Source organism: Diceros bicornis, chromosome 5, assembly GCF_020826845.1.
Source record: "Diceros bicornis minor isolate mBicDic1 chromosome 5, mDicBic1.mat.cur, whole genome shotgun sequence".
In the NCBI taxonomy this organism is placed as follows: Eukaryota; Metazoa; Chordata; class Mammalia; order Perissodactyla; family Rhinocerotidae; genus Diceros; species Diceros bicornis.
Window position 1 is genome coordinate 23,734,433 of NC_080744.1, and position 18,995 is coordinate 23,753,427.

At 54.5% G+C, this 18,995-nt stretch overlaps 1 protein-coding gene across 2 annotated transcripts; it reads left to right on the forward strand.

Annotated features, from left to right (window-relative positions):
- Positions 1-12,818: 12,818 nt before the first annotated feature.
- On the forward strand, positions 12,819-18,943 carry RABGGTA (Rab geranylgeranyltransferase subunit alpha). 2 transcript variants are annotated; one of them, XM_058540853.1, is made up of 17 exons: positions 12,968-13,037; positions 13,218-13,274; positions 13,439-13,549; positions 13,928-14,052; positions 14,243-14,430; positions 14,651-14,854; positions 15,154-15,237; positions 15,326-15,408; positions 15,498-15,599; positions 15,705-15,810; positions 15,904-15,955; positions 16,120-16,208; positions 16,350-16,438; positions 16,530-16,646; positions 17,283-17,396; positions 17,664-17,751; positions 18,731-18,943. In XM_058540853.1, exons 2-17 carry the CDS (start codon positions 13,272-13,274, stop codon positions 18,877-18,879), a joined length of 1,704 nt encoding a protein of 567 aa, XP_058396836.1. In that variant the 5' UTR covers positions 12,968-13,037; positions 13,218-13,271; the 3' UTR covers positions 18,880-18,943. The 2 variants fall into 2 exon arrangements, 1 of the variants encoding a protein (XP_058396836.1); XR_009220020.1 differs by lacking the exons at positions 12,968-13,037; positions 18,731-18,943 and adding an exon at positions 12,819-12,889 and having other exon boundaries at positions 16,350-16,646; positions 17,664-17,750.
- Positions 18,944-18,995: the final 52 nt, after the last annotated feature.

The following is an 18,995-nucleotide window of genomic DNA, read 5'->3' on the forward strand; positions in this document are numbered from 1 at the left end:
AGGTGTCAACCTTGAGAGCACTCTGAAGGGGGCGTCATGCACGAAAATGGGACAGAGCATCCAAAGGGATCTGGGCAGAGCACTAACATGGTCAGCTGCAGGAGGAGCTAAGCAGGAGAGTAGTGTGACCAGCTTTGTAGTTTTAGAAGCTCACTGGGGCTCAGGTATGGGGAGGATGGACCAGAGGAAGGAGAGGCAGGCATCAGAAGAGCACCAGGAGGCTAGCCTATCCCAGGATGTGATGGGCAGTAGAGGTGTGGGCTGAGGAGAGATTGTAGGAAGCAGAGTCAACAGACTAGGAACGTAGGAAGGAAGGTGGGTTAGTGCAGGATGGCTGTGGTGGTACCACTGGCATAGGGGACCCTGAAACCAGCAGCAGGCATAGGGAAAGAAAGGATGTGCTTGAGTTGTGAAGGAGGTGCTGGCTTGCCTGAGGTTAGCCATGGTGGGACACTGAGGGGCTAGCTGAGATGCAGCCCCTACTCCCACGGAAGCATATCAACGGGCTTGCCTGATCCCCAGAAGATGGTTAATCCCCTAAAGGAGCCCTGGGAGGGATGGAGAGGAGATTTTTGACTTGTATTTTTCTTATTTACATTTTTAAAAGGTAACATCACATGGGTCAGGAACCGAACCATCCCTGCCTTCTAGTGCCCAGTCCCCAACCCAGAGGCAGCCCATGCTACCATATCCTTTGGTAGCCACAGAGAGAGCCCATGCCTGTACAAGCAAATAGCTAAGCATATTCAGAGAAGAGATGTGACTGTGTGCAAATCTGGGCCTCTCTTTCTCCAGCTAAGGGGTTGTATTTTCCAGTTTCTGAGGCCTATTCCAGTCCTTTGGTCCTAAGCAAGGAACACCTCTGGGCCCAGAGGCCCCACCTCTTCCCAGGTCCTGATGTAGCTGCTCTCATCACCAGAAACTTCCCTACCCCGCCAGCAGGGAGGGTAAGAGAAAGGGAACCGATGGCTTAAGGAACGGAGAATAAAGGCCGCAGAGAAGCAGTGTGAATGCCAAAAAGCCCAGCCTGAGTGGCCCAGCCCTGCCTGGCCTCCTCACAGACGCCAACCCACACTGCGGCTGTGAGGTGCATGTCACACCTGAGGAACCGCCCAAAATGAAGCTGACTGTGGAGCCCCTGTCCCTATGATGGGAGCACTGACAAACTGGCCATCATGAAGCAGGAAGGTGATGGAAGCAGGGCTGGACTGAGGGGTCTCAGATTCCAGCTTTCGGGACAAGTCACTGAGGAGAAGTTTCCATTGGCTCCTGAGGCCCCTTTGGGTGATGTGAGTGACAGTGCAGTGGGGATTCAGACACGGGGAATGAGGAGCCTACACGAGGGCCCCAGAGGAGACCAAGCCCAGTAGACAAATCAAGGTGAGGCGCTTAGGCCCAGACCTGCCCTTTTTCCTTCCTCATTTTCACTCCTACCCACCCGTGGCCCCCAAAGGCCTTGACACTGTCTCTGAGATGTTGTGCAAGCTCCCTTCAGCTCCTTGGCCTTCCATCCCCGGGAAGAGCCCCCACCGTGACCTCAGATGTCGCTTGGTCGCAGTCTGCCTCTATCCCGTCTGGTGGTCCTCACCCCTAGGCTGGTCCACCCGTCCACCCTGGACCCTCCTGCCTGCACCCTTCCACTTCTCCTCCTGGCCCCTCAGCCCACCCTCACCTGCCCTTCCATCTCCCAAGCAGCTGACATGTGTTGCAGCCCCCTCTGCGCCCAGGCCCTGGGCAGGGCCAGGTGGACAGGCCCAGGCAAGCTTTATAAGACAAAGGTCTGGCTCTCAGAGTGCCTTCAGTTATCACCATGAAACATTCGACAACCACAGTGAGAGCCAGGGTGGGACTCAAGGGAGCAGGAGGGGTCCTCACACCAGGGTCCTCCCCAGGCTATACACAACTCTTATTGCTTTCTGGATTCACTGGCCCGGGAGGGTTATGACATCCTTATCCCTGCCTTTCTCTGCAAAACCTTACCTCTGTCTCAGTGCCTGCCTCTAAGTAACCTTGCCCATGATGGTCTGTCCTGATTCTCTCCCAGACACCCACCTCTGTCAACCCCTCCCAGACACACACACACACAGTGGGTACCTCTGTCCCGGGATCATCTGCAGAGCCTCGTGGCCTCCCATTTGACCAGGCTGCCCTGGCCCATGTTGAGCTGCACAAGCAGAATTCCCCCCAAGACTGAGCAGGAGCTAAGGACAGGCACGGGCTGGACCATCTCTGGATGGATGCCACTGCCCTCTGCACAGAGGCACCTCATGGAGCTCAGAAGTGGGCCGGCCCCAACCAGGTCCCGGGGCAGGCTCTCTGGGAGCAAGGTCAAGGGGTCACAGGGCCTGCCTGGACTTGTGTGACAGAAGAGGAGAGGAACTGGAAGCTGCCTGTGCTTAACTTGATCATGGGGAATCGGGGAGAGAAAAGGATCCTTCCTTAAGCCCTGGGAAATAGAGGAACCTGTGCAGAATGCTGGGAAGAAGGCAGAGGGAGAAAGTGGGGTCAGCTTTGTGCAATTTCTGTTAGCAAGTATGAACACACATAAATGCCTCTATCCTCCAGTGAGCACGTCTTGGCTCCCCCTTCCTTGGAGAGGGGGTTCCAGAAGAAACAAGCAAAGAACTCCACAGACAGACACTGCCCTCGCATCCCAGAGGGGCTTGTGCAAGAGGAAGCAAGATGACTCGGCTCCGGGCTTTCGCTGTCACTTGAACACCACTGAGCCAGCCACAGCCTCATGTTGTAGCAGGGGCTGAGAGAGTTAGTGCTCTTTGGGCGCCCACAATGACCCAACACTCTCCCTAGGTCTTACGTCATCATGTTTCATCTGCTGTGTGAGGTAAGTACTCTCTTACAGCGGAGGAAACTGAGGCTCAGAAAAGCTGAGGGACTTGTCCAGAGTTTCAGATCTTGACAGTGGAAGAGTCTGGATTCAACCAAATCCGTGTGATGCAGAGCGCCGGCTCTTTCCCCTGCATCAGGCTGCCTCTCCTGCTTGAGTTTTGGGGGTTTTTTGTTTGGTTTTGGAGGAGCTTTTCTTTTTGGCAGAGAAGGTTGGAGATTGGGCAGAATGGTGAAAGCATTCCCAAGTTCACTCGGCCCAAGGACCCCCCCTGGCCACAGTCAGTCACCCTCCTCTCCACTTGACCACACTTCCTTTCGTCCACACCTTTGCTCCAGCTGTTCTGGTCCCTGGGGTGCCACTCGCTCCCCTCACAGCCCCATTTCTACCTGACAGAATTCTTCCCACAAGGCCCATCTCACCCTCCTAGAAACTTCTGGTTTCTTCTGCTACTGTTCTTGCCCTTTCTGGGGACTTATGACATTCACTCGGCTCTTGATTGGTATTAGAGCCATAGATGTCCTCCTGCCGTCCCCTAGATAATGTTGACAGTCCCCCGCTGGTCAGGGGCTGGGTCTTGGATCCTTCCCTCTCCCTCACTCTCCACCACACACACACATTCATAGAACCTTTGGACCCTGTACACAGAACAGAACAATCCTGGAGTGTCCAAGCCACCCAGAGTGTGGCCAAGCTCACAGGCCCAGTGGGACCCACTGGTGAGGGCCCCTCCCTCCCTCCCTGGTGGCAGGTGGGCTAGGCCAGCCTACAGCAGTGTCTGTGCCCCAGAACTGACCCTCCCAGGAGTACTGTCCTCTAGTATTTCTCAGTCCTTGGCCTCAGCCCCACACACCACACCTCAGCTCCATGCCCCCTGCCCTGGGGCCTGGGGTCTGGGAGAGGACTATCCAGCAGGGCTGCCAGCAATGGGCCTGGGGCCTCTGTGGGAGCAGGCCCCAGAGAAGCTGGCCAACCCTCGGCAAGCTCCCTGAACCTCAACTCCAGGTGCCCCCACCCCACCCCTCCCCTTAGAACTCAAGCCTGAGTCATGACTGGGTACAAAGGCGACACAGGGGCACAAGATTGCTCCTGTTAGCAATTCTAGGCGTTCTCTTTTTTACTGAACTCTGAGATTCCACACCACTCCCTGTCCACTCCCTCCCCACCTTGCCCTGGCATGAGGCCTGGAGTGCAGCCACCTCTGACCTCGCCCCGAGCTCCCTGCCCTGGGATCTTAGAGTCTCAGCTCCCGCTCCTAATCCCCACTCCAGCCCAGTGGGATGCAGTGTGTCTTGCTCTGATGCCCATGGCTCATCATTCATTCATTCATTCACTCATTCATTCTTTCCCAGGCACCACCCTCACCACCACCATCTCTTTCTCAATACCCTGTTTATTTACCTCAGGGCGCTATGACTCTGAAATCATCTTTTGTGTGCATTTTCTTCTGCAGAGTCTGTCTCCCCGATGCAAGTGTAAGCCCTAGGAGAGCAGGGCCTGCCATCTGGGGCCCTGCTATGCAGTGGGCTGAATTGGTGCTCAGTAATCACTGCTTGATGATTGGCTGAATTGTGTCAATGCTTGTTGAGCAACCACCATGGTGCAGACACCAGGCTAGGTGAGGGGACATGCAGTCAAATGAGCCTCCTTGGGTAGGTCATGGCGGGAGTGGAAGCGGGGGTGCTGCACCCCCACAGGATGAGCTGGAATGCTGGCACCACAGGCCCTGCTGCTGGAGAGGCACAGAGGACATGTGCTCTGAGCCCCCAGCCAAGGCTGCTCCCCTCCTTTACAGCCCCGGCTCTAAGCTCACTTCCCTGGGAAACCTCCCCCACCCCAGACAGGGCAGCTCTCCCGTTAGGAGCTCACCCAGCACCACACACCTCTCCATAAGGGCAGAGCTGTAATCTTACATTTGCTTACACGATTACTCGACTGCCTCTCTGTACGCTTTGCATCATCCAGAAAGTTCTATCAGACAGCCCTGATCTGGACTGTCTGTGTTTGGCTCACCGCCATGGCCCCGGGCCTAGCATGGTGTCCAGCACAGAAGGCACTAGTCACTATCTGTTGAATGAATGCATGGTACAGGGAAGGGGTAAGGGCTGGTCCTCCCAGGGAGCAGTCCCTCCCTCATGGGACTGGTCATTTGTCCCCTGTGCTCATCTACCAGCCTGAGCATCCCTTCCCATCCCAGGCCCCCCCAGTCTCACCTTGTTCTAAGGCTTCTGTTTCTCACGTGGGCACAGAACCTAGGGCTGCTGCCTCCTGGCACCCCTCATGTTGTGTCAGCTCCAAACCCAAGGCGCCCCCTGGAGTTGTGCAGCAGTGTTGCCACTCAGGCCTTGCCAGGCAGTGAGCTTCCTGGCCACATGCCCCACCAGTGCTCTAGGCAATTTTAAGGTGACACTATATCTTCACCAACCACTGGGCAGTGCCTGGCTCCTCTAAGAGGCTCCAGTTCTGGCTCAAGAAGTTTTTCCAGCTTTTCAGCCCCATTTCCTGGTTGCGACTCCTGCATCTCTTCCTCAGAGATGCCAACCTGAGTCAGCACTGGCAGCGCCCTGGGTGAGACAGGTGCTTTCTTGTGGGGACTCTCCCTTGGGGCCCATCTGTCTTTGGGCTCAGCCTTGGAGCCCTGTCTTCTCCCCTTACCACTGGCCTGTTCCCTTGTCTTCCCCAGCCAGGAAGTGTGCTCTGGGCACGTGGTGGCACTGCTGGCCATCGAGGGATTTCCCCAGCCTGGCAGAAGGAACTGGGGAGCAGGGAAGAGAGAAAAAAATCCAAGGCCTCAGACCAAGTGCCCAAGGAACCCCAGGACCCCGGGGGGAACGGGCAGTGTAGAGGATCTCTCTGGGCTTTGAGTCATTCAGGTCTCCTGGTCCATCCCAGCGATCAGAACCTTTGAGAACTTTGGGGTGGGGAAACTCCGGTCCTTAAACGTCCTCTACCACATTCTCACAAAGTGGTTGACCAACACATGCTTGATAACTTCCCATGATGGTGAGCTCATCACCACTCCTTGAGGCCCATTCCACTTTTGGACAGCTTTAATTATTAGAAAGTCTTTTCTCATAATGAGCCTATACCCACTCACTGGTCTTTGTTCTTTGCTGTCAAGATATACAGAATCAATGCAGTTTCTGTTCCAACTAGCAGCCTTTCAGGAGTTTGAAGGCTATTATCACCTGCCCCTTGAGTCCAACATCTCCATGTCCTCCCTGTGGTCACAGGCTCTCCTCATCATCCTGATTTCTCCCTCTGGACCTGGCAGTTTGTCCCTGTCCCTCTTAAAATGGACCACACACTCCCAAAAGAGTCGGACTATCACAGATCCAGGGCCGACGCCTCCCATCGCTCTGGGTCCTAAAGCTCTCTTCATGCAGCTCAAAATCATGCTTTTGGCAAGCAAGTCACAGGGTCTACTCTGACCAACCCTGTGCCAACCAGAATCTTCCTGTCTGCACACACTGGTATTATTCCACCTCCCACACCTCTTGCTCTTGTGCAGATGATGATTTGGGAACCAAAGAACCAGACTCTACCTCTGTCCCTGTTAAATATCATCTGGTCAATTCTGGCCACTCAAGTTATGTTTAGATCCCGATTCCATCGTCCAGCATTCTTCCCAATTACGTGTTAGCTATCTTCAGTTCTTCAGTTATGAGGATGGCACCTGTGTGCTCGTCCAACATGGCACTGGAAAACTGCTGCCCCTAGGCACCTCCCTCCAGGTTGACAAAGACACATTAAGCAACATTATTTGGAGATGACAGTCCTACCAGTTATAACTGTATCAATTATCCTATCATCCCACCCACAGTTCACCATTTTGCTCCTGAACACGTCCTGAGATGGGCTGACAGTGCCAAAGCGCTGTGATAATCCTTGGAAAACCTGGTTTCCAGCCCTGCCTCTACCGCCAAAGTGTATGTGATTTCACATCACTGAGTAGCTCTGAGCCACTGGGAAATGAGCAGGGAGACAGATGATCTATCAAGCCCTCTCCGGCTCTAACATCCTGTCCTGTGGTGGTCAGGGTTAGAGAGCGAGTCAGGAAGCTGGGGGCAGAGGAGTGTCCATGTCACAAGAGATAAGAAGTGGGCACCTCTGCCCATGCCGTGGGGAAGCTTCGCCTCCACCCTTCCTGCTGTGTGGCAGGCGCCTGCTCAGATCTTCCCCTTTGTTTCCTGTACCACAACTTAAGCTGACCTTCAGACTTGCCCACATTTGATTTCCCATGAAGTGTCTACATGCCCCATCAAAATGTTTCACCAGGATCACTTGATAACCTGCTGACCTACGGCCCCAAGAAGATCTGGACCCTGAGGCCTGAGTTCCCCTTGCTGGCTCCCTCCCCACCAGGCCCTCCAGCACACCCACCCCAGCTCCCCAGAAGTCTCGAGGCATTTCCACTCTCCTCTCACTCTCCCCCACACTCTCTGCCCTTGCAGCTACAGCAGAGCATGGTGGGCAAGGCTAGGCCGCAGGGAAAGAGTAAGAGTGTGTCTTCTGCAAACGGACAGCCAGGGCTAAGACTAGGCTCTACCGCTTACTACTCATGTGACCTTGGATAGAGCCTCAGTTTCTCGTCATCATGGCTGTCAAGCATTTAGTCGTTATTTCTCATTAATACTGGCTTCAAGGCCACAGAACCTCTCTTCATAGTCCATTTCTTCCTCTGCTCTCCCATTGAGGCTTCTTTGCCCCACACCCTGAGTCCTGCCTTCACCATGACTCTACTAAAGCTTGTTTATGGGTTCCCTCATCTCCCTATCCTGAGTGCCCATTCCCTGCCGGGTGTAATTACGAACTGTGCACGCCTGCACCCACGCTGAATCTTCTGCCTTGACCTCCCAACCCCTCTCCAGGCAAGTATTTCTCACTGTCTTCAGGACTTCTCCACGTCAAATCAAACATGTGAGAAATAGCCTTCCTCTTCTCACATAACATCCCTCCCCCTACCCATGTTCCAAGACCTCTGTGGGCACGAGTTCTCCAGTCCCTCAGCTTTAAAACCGGCAAGCCTATCTCAAAGCCACCTATGTCCTGCATCTCAGCCCACCTGCCACCAAGCCCCACCTACTGTTTCTCCAAAATAACCCTCCTCTCACACCCCACCCCTCACCCCCAGCAAGGCTATAGGACGTGCATCTGGATTTCAGGTTCTGCCTAAATATCCCTGAGGAGGGGGTTTTCTGACCCCCTTTCCTGTGTTCCCCTCTACTCCCTGTATTTCTGGGACCTGATAACCCCCTTCCCCACACCTGTGGCTGGAGAGTTTAAAATAGGAGGATCAAAGCTGTACACTCATGATTTGTGCACTTCTAGTATATATGTTGTGCTTCGCTGACAAGTTTTACAGGAAGAAAAAAAGAAGCATCAGGTGCTTAAGAAAAAAACTGTAAACCATTACTATCACCAGTTCTAGAACAAATTCCTCTTGGCCTTAGTCTGGGTCAGGTGCCCCTTGCATGGGCAACCGACTCCTGTGCTACTCTAGGTCGCCTGCTGACATGTCTGTCTCACCCATGTGGCCTGTCCTGTCCAATGCTAGCCACTAGCCCCATGTGGTTATTTAAATTTAAATTAAATTAAAAATTCATTTCCTCAATTACACTAGCCACATTTTGAGAGCACACTCAGTAGTCATGTGGGGCTAGTGGCGACCATGCTGGAGGGCGCAGATACTGAACATTTCCACATCACAGAAAGTTCCAGTCTAGCACACCACCGCACTAGACCGTAAGCTCTGGGAAGGAAGAGACTGAATTTCTGGTCCCACACTGTATCCCTGGCACCTCACGTGCTCTCAGGCCCAGCTCTGATGCTAAATAAATATCAACAGATTGAATGAATACACATGCTGCCACACCGTGCCAGGTCCAGAACCAGCTCTGGCATCTGTCTCTTTCTCACTCTTCTACCTCCAGACCATGGCTTCTAGCCAAGCTCTGAGGGGCCCCTACCCAGGGCTCATGGTCTCTTTCCTCCCTCCAAACCATCTCTGGTCCATGACTGGCTCAGGGTCCCAGAGACATTGTAAATGTGTATGTGAGTGCGTGCGTGTGTGTGTGTGTGTGTGTGTGTGTGTGTGTGGAGTGGAAGTACAGAAAGGATTGGCAGGGGAGGAGGTGATTAGCATGAAACGACACCGGGGTTCCAGGCCTCGAGAAGTTCAAGTTCGAGCCTCTGGCAATGGCCACGCTCACCTGTGCGGTGGACAGACACCCAGGCTTTGGTTTGAATTCTGGCTGTGTTTCCTCCCAGCTGTGTGACATTGGGCAAGCAACTTATCCTCTGTGAACCCACTGTATGCATTGTTTCCTCACTGTAAAATATGGATAATAATACCTACCTCATAGAGGTAGTGAGTGCGTTAAATAAGATGTCTGGGGCTCAGTCAGTACTCAATTATTGCTTGTTCCTTTCTCTACATAGGAGGCAGTAAAATCCCTTCCTCAAACATCATTCAGATCATGGCCCTCAGACACCTGCCTGGTTCCCACTTATTCCATACAGGCGGCCAAATATAACTCCTGACAGCTCCTTTTGCCTTAAAGCAAGAGGCTCGTCATTGGTTCCATTGCTCTTATCTCCAAAGGCACCTGGCTCAGCTTCTGTCTGCCAGCCAGCTGAGTCTGTTTGGCTTTCTCTCCCCAACCTCCACGTCATCATTCACGCCTGAAATGCCCTTCCCGCCCTCTTTTTCCAAAACCAGGCCCTTCATTCTCTGAAACAGATTTCTTCATGAGACTCACTTCCTCTCTTAAGCTTGCTTGACTCAGCTTCCCTGGTTTCAAGATTGCTAATCACTGAAAAATATTTCCTGTCTACTTCAGCCTTTATCCCCCGCTCCCTCCTCCCTTAGTGACTATGATGTAAGACTGTTCTTGGGAAATCTACACCTGTGGGAATCTACATTCCCAGGTATCTGGTTGTACATGTGATTGTTATAGAGCAGGAAGCAAGAGCAAGCGGTGACCAAAAAAAAAAAAGCAGTTGGTGAGGTGGGAGGGCTGGACCAGAGCAGCCACAGGTCCCATTTGGCCACTTACTACATGGGTGGCCCTCAGCAAGTTACTGAACCTTTCTGACCCTCAATTTCCTTGTCACAAGATATTGTCACAAAGATCAGAAATAATATTATCATTACTACTATTACTATTTACCTAGCCTTTACTATCCTAAGCACTTTACATAGATTCTTTTATCTCATCTTCACTTCAACCCCGGCAGGTGGGTATTATTATTTTTTCTATGTTACTGTTTAAGCAACTAAGACACAGAGGAAACACAACACAGAGGTTAAGTACCTTACCCCTGGTCACAAAGCTAATAAGTGACAAAGCCAGGATCTGCACACAGGCAGCCAGGCTCCAGAGTCCACGTTCCTAACTACTCTGCTTCCTGCCTCCCACGTGTAATCCTGTGTGTGTGTAAAGCTCCTGACACAGTGCCGGGCACAAAGATAATAAAGCAGTGGTGTCATGCTTTGCTCACTGGGACTGCAGGTACACGAGGCCAGGAAAAGTGTCTCTTTTCCTCTGTACCCTGGTACAGGGCCTAGGAAAGGACAGAATAGAGGGTAGGCACTTTACACACATTTCCAGGGCCCGAGAAAGGTGTGGAAGAACTCTAAAGAATTTAAAGCCATACTTCCTCACCCGGATGTGAGTTATAAACATACACACACCACATGGACACACACGTCTCACAAATACATCACGCACACTCACACATACACATTCACTGGCCACCTTGAACCCCATGAAGGCTCCACCAGGAAACCTTCCTGAGCTGGTCCAGGCCACACGATCTCTCCCACCCCTGAATGCCAACAGCGCTCACTGTTAGGGCCAGCCAAGCCAGCCCTCACTATGTGGTGTTTTGTTTATTCATTCAAATAACTACTAGGAACCAGGGCCAGGTATTGCAGAGGCAAGACCAGAAAAGTGTTGTTTCTGCCCTAAAGGAACTTTGAATCTGATAGGAGATGCTGGCATACCACCCAAGACTTACAGTAGGCACGGGGAAATAAATCCTATCTTTGACAGCACATATGAAGGTCTTTTAAACCAGACTGGGGCATTTTGGAGAACTTCCTGGAGGTGACACTTGAGTTAAATCTTAAAGATGAACAGGAGTTACCCTGGCAAAGGAGGCGTGTGGAGGAAGGAGAGGCAAGAAGTGGGAACAGGTTAACATGTTTGGGAAACTACAAGTTGTTCTATCGGCTGTGATGAAGAGTTTTTAACAGGGACAGGCAGGACATGAGGCCAGAGGGGTAGGCAGGGCCCAAGCGCCAAAAGGCCTGATGTGCTAACCTGAGAGATTCAAGACTGTCCTGAAAAGCTCTCAGGAGCCGCGGAGGGCTTTTAGGCAGAGATGTGACATGATTGAATCTGCATTTTAGAAAGATCAATCCAGCAGCACAAAGGACGAACTGATAATAGAGGGGACAGGGTGTAGATGAGGGAACATTGAAAAGACTTTCAACAACCAGGAGAAGAAATGAGCTTCAATTCTTAGTGCACAGGGAAGGGAGAGGGCATTTAAGAGATAGTAAGGAAAAGTGAGGAGGGAATAGTGCCATTCACTGCAAGAGGAAAAGAAAAAGGCCAAAATTTAGACTGGATAGAAGGGAGACAATGATACCTTTTGACTTTCGGAGTTCAAGGCGTCTCTGGGACACCCAGGAGACAAGAGCTTCTCACATATTGAGGTATATGGGGTAACTATTGGGGTTCAAAACGGATTTGGCTTGAACTAAAAAGCCTGACTTATGGCCTATCAAACATACATTGTACATCTGCTTAATGATTAAAGTAAAGAATACACTTTCTTAAGACAAGAATGCATACTTCCCCTCCTAGGCCCTATTGGTAACGCCTGCATTGGTCCCTTTCCTGACATCACGGTCACGTTGACCTGCTAATTTGCAACTGGATACCTCTTTGAAATTTTGATGAAAACATATCCTGGGTGTGTTTAATGTACGTACTTTGTTCTAAAAAGATATAAGACTGTACTGAAAACCCCACTTCTCCGGAATGCTGTCTAAGGCCTTCCCGGGTTATAATCCTCACTCTGGCTCAAGTAAACTCACCTTATTTCTCTTATCTATAGAATGGTTATCGGTTATTTTGTGTCTATACAGGTGATATCTAACAGGCTTTTGAATATGTGTGGGCATATTTATAAAACATATACAACATATATATGAATATGTGTGTACATATCTATGTGTTCATTATTAAAGCTAGCAAGACATCTGGGCTGGAGATACAAGTTTGAGTGTCATCAGCTTACAGGCAGAAATTAAAACCGTGAGCGTGGGTGAAGTCACCCAGAGAAAGTGTGGGCCAGAAGACTTTTGTGGGCCCTGAGCTCTGGGGAGCTTCAACTCCAAGCAATTGAAGGCTTGCATTTGTGAACGTTCTCCCAGGAACAGCGTGTGAAATGAAAAGAGGATGAGGAAAAGGCCCTGGAGATCACCAACATGTAGGGCAAGAAAAGATGAAGAAAAGAGAAGAGAAGGGCAAAGGTGCACGAGGAGAAGCCAGAACAAGGTGTCAAGTCAAATAAGGCAGTAGCGTCAAATGCCCCAGAAGTCAAGGAAGATAAGGACAAGAAACTCCGTCAGTTAGATTTGGCAACTAGGAGGTGGCCACTCCGGCCAGAGTGAGGTCAATGGAGTGGGGAGGGCGTGGGTTTCCAGCTGTTGGAGAGATCTCTTCAACTAACTTGCACTTGGAGCAGAGAACTGGAATAGCAGCCCCGCAGCCTCCACGCGCGAGCCATACTCGCGCATGCGTACTCGTACACAGCAGAGGGCTAACGGGGACTTCGGGTTTTCGACAGCGCGCGCCGAGACCCCGCGCACGCGCCTCCGGAGCCCGCCTACTCCGCCGCGGGCCTCTCCCCAAGCCTGCAGAGGGCGCTGCACCTCGGAGAGCCGGGGCGTGGCGGCGCTCTAGCCAGCGGCTGGGCTCGGTGGCGGGCGCCGCAGCTCCGCGTCCCCCACGCCTCCTCCCAGCGCAGGTGGGTCCGCCCGCGAGGGGCGGGAGTGTCTGGGAGCCGTGGGGCGGGCGGGTAGCGGCAGCCTCTGGGCGCAGAGTGGTCCCCATCACCCAAGTGCCCCGGCTCGGGTCCGGCCCCAGCGGGTCGGGCTGTGGGCAGGGCCGCACGGGTACAAGTCCCATGCGGGTGGGAGAGCCTCCTCTTAGCCGTGCGGAGCCTGTTCCGGCACCCATTCACACCCCGGGGGGTGGGGGGGGTCTCCGCCGAGGCTCGCGTGGGGCTTCCGGGGGACAGCTGGAGGCGGGGCCGTCGGGGGCGGGGCTCCCATGATTGACACCTCTCTCCCCAGGTTTCCCGGGCTACCGCTGGACCCCTCCCCTGTCCTGAATCCTGAGCCGGCACCATGGTGAGAACCCTGAGCCCAACCCCTCGCCTTGGAATGCCGGTGCCCTCGCCCCGTTTGGCCTTGCCTCGGTTGCACTATATAAACCTGGGACTCCGCAGTGGGGGGTTCGGTGGGTCTGCCCTTGAAAGGCAGCCTGCACCCTTCCAACCCGCCCATCCCTTTAGCACGGGCGCCTGAAGGTGAAGACATCGGAAGAGCAAGCGGAGGCCAAAAGGCTAGAGCGGGAACAGAAGCTGAAGCTATACCAGTCAGCGACCCAGACGGTTTTCCAGAAGGTGGGGCCCTCAGAGGTAGCCCCCTCCCCAGGTGGCCTCCTTAGTATAGCACAGAGGCTGAGAGCTGGGCCTCAGAGTCAGACTGCCTGGATCCATATCTGGGTTCTATCACTTACTAACTTGTATGACCTTGGGCAAGTTACTGAATCTCTCTGGGCCTCAGTCTGCTCATTTGTAAAACGGGGCTAATAATTGCACTTACTGTGTAAGGCTGTTGTGAAAATTAAGTGAGAAAATACATGTAAACCCTTAAAGCACTTTGCATTGTACCTATTGTATAGTATGGGATTCACAGAATATTCGGTAGCTCTGTTTATGTTATTTAGCTCTGCAGTGGGAGAATGTTATGATCTCTGACCCTGCTACCCGTCTTCTCAGCGCCAGGCTGGGGAGCTGGATGAGTCCGTGCTGGAACTGACAAGCCAGATTCTGGGGGCCAACCCTGACTTTGCCACCCTCTGGAACTGTCGACGAGAGGTGCTCCAGCGGCTGGAGGCCCAGAAGTGCGTGGGGTTCAGTGCCCCAGGAAGGCAGCCCTGGCCCTGCCCCTGCCCTGCCTGGGTTCAAGGGTAGAGGAGGAGTGGGGCAGCCAGGGGCAGAGGCAGAGAGCAGTGGAGGGCTGGGTGTAGAAAGGCAGGGACAGCTGAAGGTGGGTGTTGGAGGGCCCTGACCTCCAGTCCCCTCTGGGTGCAGGTCCCCTGAGGAGCTGGCCGCTCTGGTGAAGGCAGAACTGGGCTTCCTGGAGAGCTGCCTGAGGGTGAACCCCAAGTCTTATGGTACTTGGCACCACCGCTGCTGGCTGCTGGGCCGCCTGCCAGAGCCCAACTGGGCCCGGGAGCTGGAACTGTGTGCCCGCTTCCTTGAGGTCGATGAGCGGAACTGTACGTGCCTGTTCTGTCCCCACAGCCCTCAGCTGCCCCACATCAGTAAGGCCCAGAGTGGGGAGGGATGGCCAGGATAGGCCCACTGAACTGGTGGCAGAAGGGATGGTAGAGCCAAATGCATCCTCCATGGAGTGCATAGGGGTGGAACGCTAGGGGTACCAGCCAGGGAGCTCCCCCTGCCCTGCTTCTGAGATGTGCTGTCACCCCTCCCCCCCAGTTCACTGCTGGGACTACCGGCGGTTTGTGGCTGCACAGGCAGCTGTGCCCCCTGCCGAGGAGCTAGCCTTCACTGACAGCCTCATCACCCGAAACTTCTCCAACTACTCCTCCTGGCATTACCGTTCCTGCCTCTTGCCCCAGCTGCACCCCCAGCCAGACTGTGGACCGCAGGGGCGCCTCCCCGAGGATGTTCTGCTCAAAGGTAAGCAGAGTCAGGGGTGCTGGGGATGACTCTGTAGCCCATCCTCCAGCCCTGAGGCCTAGCTCTGTTCCTGAACCTGCCTCTTGGGTTTATTGAACACCTACTTCATGCCTGGCTCTGGCGGTGCATAAGATTCAGCCCCTGGCTGCAGAGAGCATAAGTGTCCAATGGGGAAGATAAAACTGATGTATGCAGCCCCTGTGCAAGGCCAGCGTATACCTGAGCCTGAGGGCTGGAAGTGCTCCAAGGACAGGGTGGGATGTCCTGACCACAGCCCCGTGCCTCCTTGGCCCCTGCAGAGCTGGAGCTGGTGCAGAACGCCTTCTTCACTGACCCCAATGATCAGAGTGCCTGGTTCTACCACCGGTGGCTCCTGGGACGAGGTGAGCAATGGAGGAGGAGGCTGGGTGTTTAGGGCTTGGAAGGAATGGAAGAGTATTTACGGAGACCTGAGGCTGTGTCTTCCCCCAGCTGACTCCCAGGATGCCCTGCGCTGCCTGCACGTGAGCCGGGACGAGGCTTGTCTGACTGTCTCCTTCTCTCGGCCCCTCCTAGTGAGTCCTGCAGCTTTTGCTGGAGAGCATCCTGGATTGTGGGCCTGGTGCTGTTGGGCTGATGGGTCTCTCTTTGTCCCCTGTGCCAGGTGGGCTCCAGGATGGAGACCTTGCTGCTTATGGTGGATGAGTCGCCCCTGGCTGTGGAATGGAGGACCCCAGATGGCAGGAACCAGGCCAGCCATGTCTGGGTATCCTAGGATTGGTGGGGCATTGTGGGGGGCTGGGGCAGGGCTGGGGTGGGACAGTCAGAAAATGGTGAGGCCCGGGGTGTTTCCTTGACCCTGTGCTCCCAGCTCTGTGACCTTCCCGCTGCCTCTCTCAACGACCAGCTGCCCCAGCATACATTTCATGTCATTTGGACAGCAGGCGATGCCCAGAAGGAGTGTGTGCTTTTAAAAGGTGATGCGACCTGCACTCTGCACCCCTTGCAGCAGCCCCCCTCCCTCCCCTCCTCTCATGGCGTCCCCTCCCCCCACCTCCTCTTTCTCTCAGGCCGCCAGGAGGCCTGGTGCCGGGACTCGGCCACAGACGAGCAGCTCTTCAGGTGATGACAGGGAAGCACACGGACAAGGAGAAGAGCTCTGGGCGTCAGGCATCTGGGGCGGGAGGCTGGGAGCTTGGACAGAAAGTCTCAGGCTGGACACTGGGGATGATCATTACTCCAGGGCTGTGGGCGTCATCCCCTCCCCCTGCCCTGCCCACCCCCAGGTGTGAGCTGTCGGTGGAGAAGTCCACGGTGCTACAGTCTGAGCTTGAATCCTGTAAGGAGCTGCAGGAGCTGGAGCCTGAGAATAAATGTGAGGCCCTATTCCCTGAGCTCCTGCTCCCCACGGGAGGCCCCTTTCCAGCGTGTCTCCTTGGGGGAGAGCACGAGGCTCTTGAGATAGGAGCAGAGGAGGATCCAGGAAAGACTGTCCTTTCCCCTGCACTCTCCTCAGGGTGCCTGCTCACTATCATCCTGTTGATGCGGGCGCTGGACCCCCTACTGTATGAGAAGGAGACGCTGCAGTACTTCCAGACACTCAAGGCAAGTGGGGCCTGCGGGAACGAGCAGGGGGAGGCCCAGTGGACAGGGGAAGGCAGCTGCCATGCATTCCTTGCCACCCCATCCCCGCCAGGCCGTGGACCCGATGCGGGCAGCATACCTGGACGACCTGCGCAGCAAGTTCCTGCTGGAGAACAGCGTGCTCAAGATGGAGTACGCCGAGGTGCGCGTGCTGCACCTGGGCCACAAGGTATGGACTGTGCATGTGCCTTCCCTGGGCCCTCAGCCCCTGCCCTCCCTGCGTCCTCAGGACCTGGCTGGCTTGCACACCTACTCCTTGGGCTCCAGCTGAGGCACCTCTGTCCGGCCATACCACAGCCCTGGCTTTGCCTTCGGTCTCGGGCGTCTTTCTGGACATTCTTTCCCCCGCTCATTCCCATGCTTCTCTTCCTGGAGCAGGCCCCAACACCTGAAGCCTGAGTAGTTTCCAGAGATTTCTGACGAACTTTCCAGACTCTGATTTCCCTCTATTTGTAGTCCTTCCCAATCAATCTTCCCAACACATCAATTTTATCACATTACTGCAGCCCACCTCTGCTCCCACCAGACTGCTCCCCCAGACTCACCAGGTCCGCTCCTGCCAGTGTCAGTGTTTACGCCAGCACCCTCCTCGATCCCCTGTACCTGCCCCCACTGGCCACCCTGCCCCCAGCACTCACATCTGTCCCATGTCCTTGACGTGGAATACACACTGCCGTGGGTTGTAAGCTTCCCACCTGTGCTATGTTCTCCTCAGCTGGGAACCCCAAGGGCCTATGGGGCACAGAGGGTGAGTGCTGAGGACCCTCCCCCAGGTCTCATTGGGTATCTCATCCCCATTCCTCAGGATCTGACGGTGCTCTGCCATCTGGAACAGCTGCTCTTGGTCACTCACCTTGACCTGTCACACAATCGTCTCCGAGCCCTGCCCCCTGCCCTAGCTGCCCTGCGCTGCCTTGAGGTACAGCACTCACTCCTCTGTCACTCTCCTGGGTGGTCGTCTTCCCCTTCCTCTGCATCAGAAGTCTGCCCACCCTACAAAGAGATGTCCAGGTCCTCCTAGCCCTGCAGATGACCCTGCCTTCCCCCTCTCCGTCACCCAGCCTGACCCCAGGAGCACTTCCATGCTCTGTAAGCTGATCGCCCTGGGCTCCCCGGTTGCTTGTACCAGTCCCAGGCTTACAGCTGCCTGCCCTGCCTTGTCTTCCCTGCCCTCCTGGCTCCCCAGGTGCTGCAGGCCAACGATAATGCCATCGAGTCCCTGGATGGCGTCGCTAACCTGCCCCGGCTGCAGGAGCTCTCACTCTGCAACAACCGTATCCTTCCTTCTGGGTGCCTTTTAGACAGCGGGTAGGGTGAGGTGCCATGCTGGGAAGGGACAGAGAGCAAGCAGGGTGGGTGCCCCCCTGGGCGGGGGAGGGGGCCCTGGCAGTCGAAACTAAGGAGAGAGGACAGCCTGGGGATGGATGGGGCTATCCTTGACTTGGGCTGGTGGAGTTTTGCAGGATGGAAGTGACTCCTCAAGCCAGAGTTCACGAATGGGCAGCGTGCAGATGTTCCTGGGTACCATGTAGTATTTTAAAAATCAAGAAGTTACGGGGCCGGCCCCGTGGCTTAGCGGTTAAGTGCGCACGCTCTGCTACTGGCGGCCCGGGTTCGGCTCCTGGGCGCGCACCGACACACTGCTTCTCTGGCCATGCTGAGGCCGGGTCCCACATACAGCAACTAGAAGGATGTGCAACTATGACATACAACTATTTACTGGGGCTTTGGGGAAAAAAAAAAAAAGGAGGAGGATTGGCAATAGATGTTCGCTCAGAGCCAGTCTTCCTCAGCAAAAAAAAAAAAAAAGGATTAGCATGGTTGTTAGCTCAGGGCTGATCTTCCTCACACAAAAAAAAAAGTTAAATGTTTTAAAAACCTAGAATTCTGATTCCTCTTAAAAATTGGAGGTTAAAGCAACCTTTGGGCTGCGTTTCTACTCGGCAGCCATTGGTCATTGCTGAATTGTGGATGCCTCTGTAGCCAGGCTAGCTTTTCCATTGGCCATAGTCTCTGGCACTCCTTCTGGTACTGCACCCAGCCGCCTCCTGTGCTCTCTGCCTGGCCCCTATGGGCAGGTGTTTGCAGTCCCTGCCCAAAGCCTTATTCCCTCCAGGGAATCGTGCAAGATGCCCATCAACCAGGCTGCCAGGCGGCAGTCCCCACTCTTGAGGGAAGACAGTGATGGGTGCACAAATGACGGAGACGGATCTGGGGGAACCTGCCGAGCTTTCCTTGACTCTCCTGCCCAAGGCCTCCAGCAGCCTGCAGCGCTCCAGCCTCTTGCCTCGTGCCCCAGGCTGGTCCTCCTCAACCTTCAGGGCAACCCGCTGGGCCAAGCAGTGGGCATCTTGGAGCACCTGGCCGAGCTGCTGCCTTCAGTTAGCAGCATCCTCACCTAAGAGACCCAACCCCACCCTTGCCCTTTAACTTATTGGGACTGAATAAAGGATGGGGAGGCCCCCATAGGCTGCTGCCACCACCCCATTTCTACTGCCACCTATTCTGGAAAAGAATG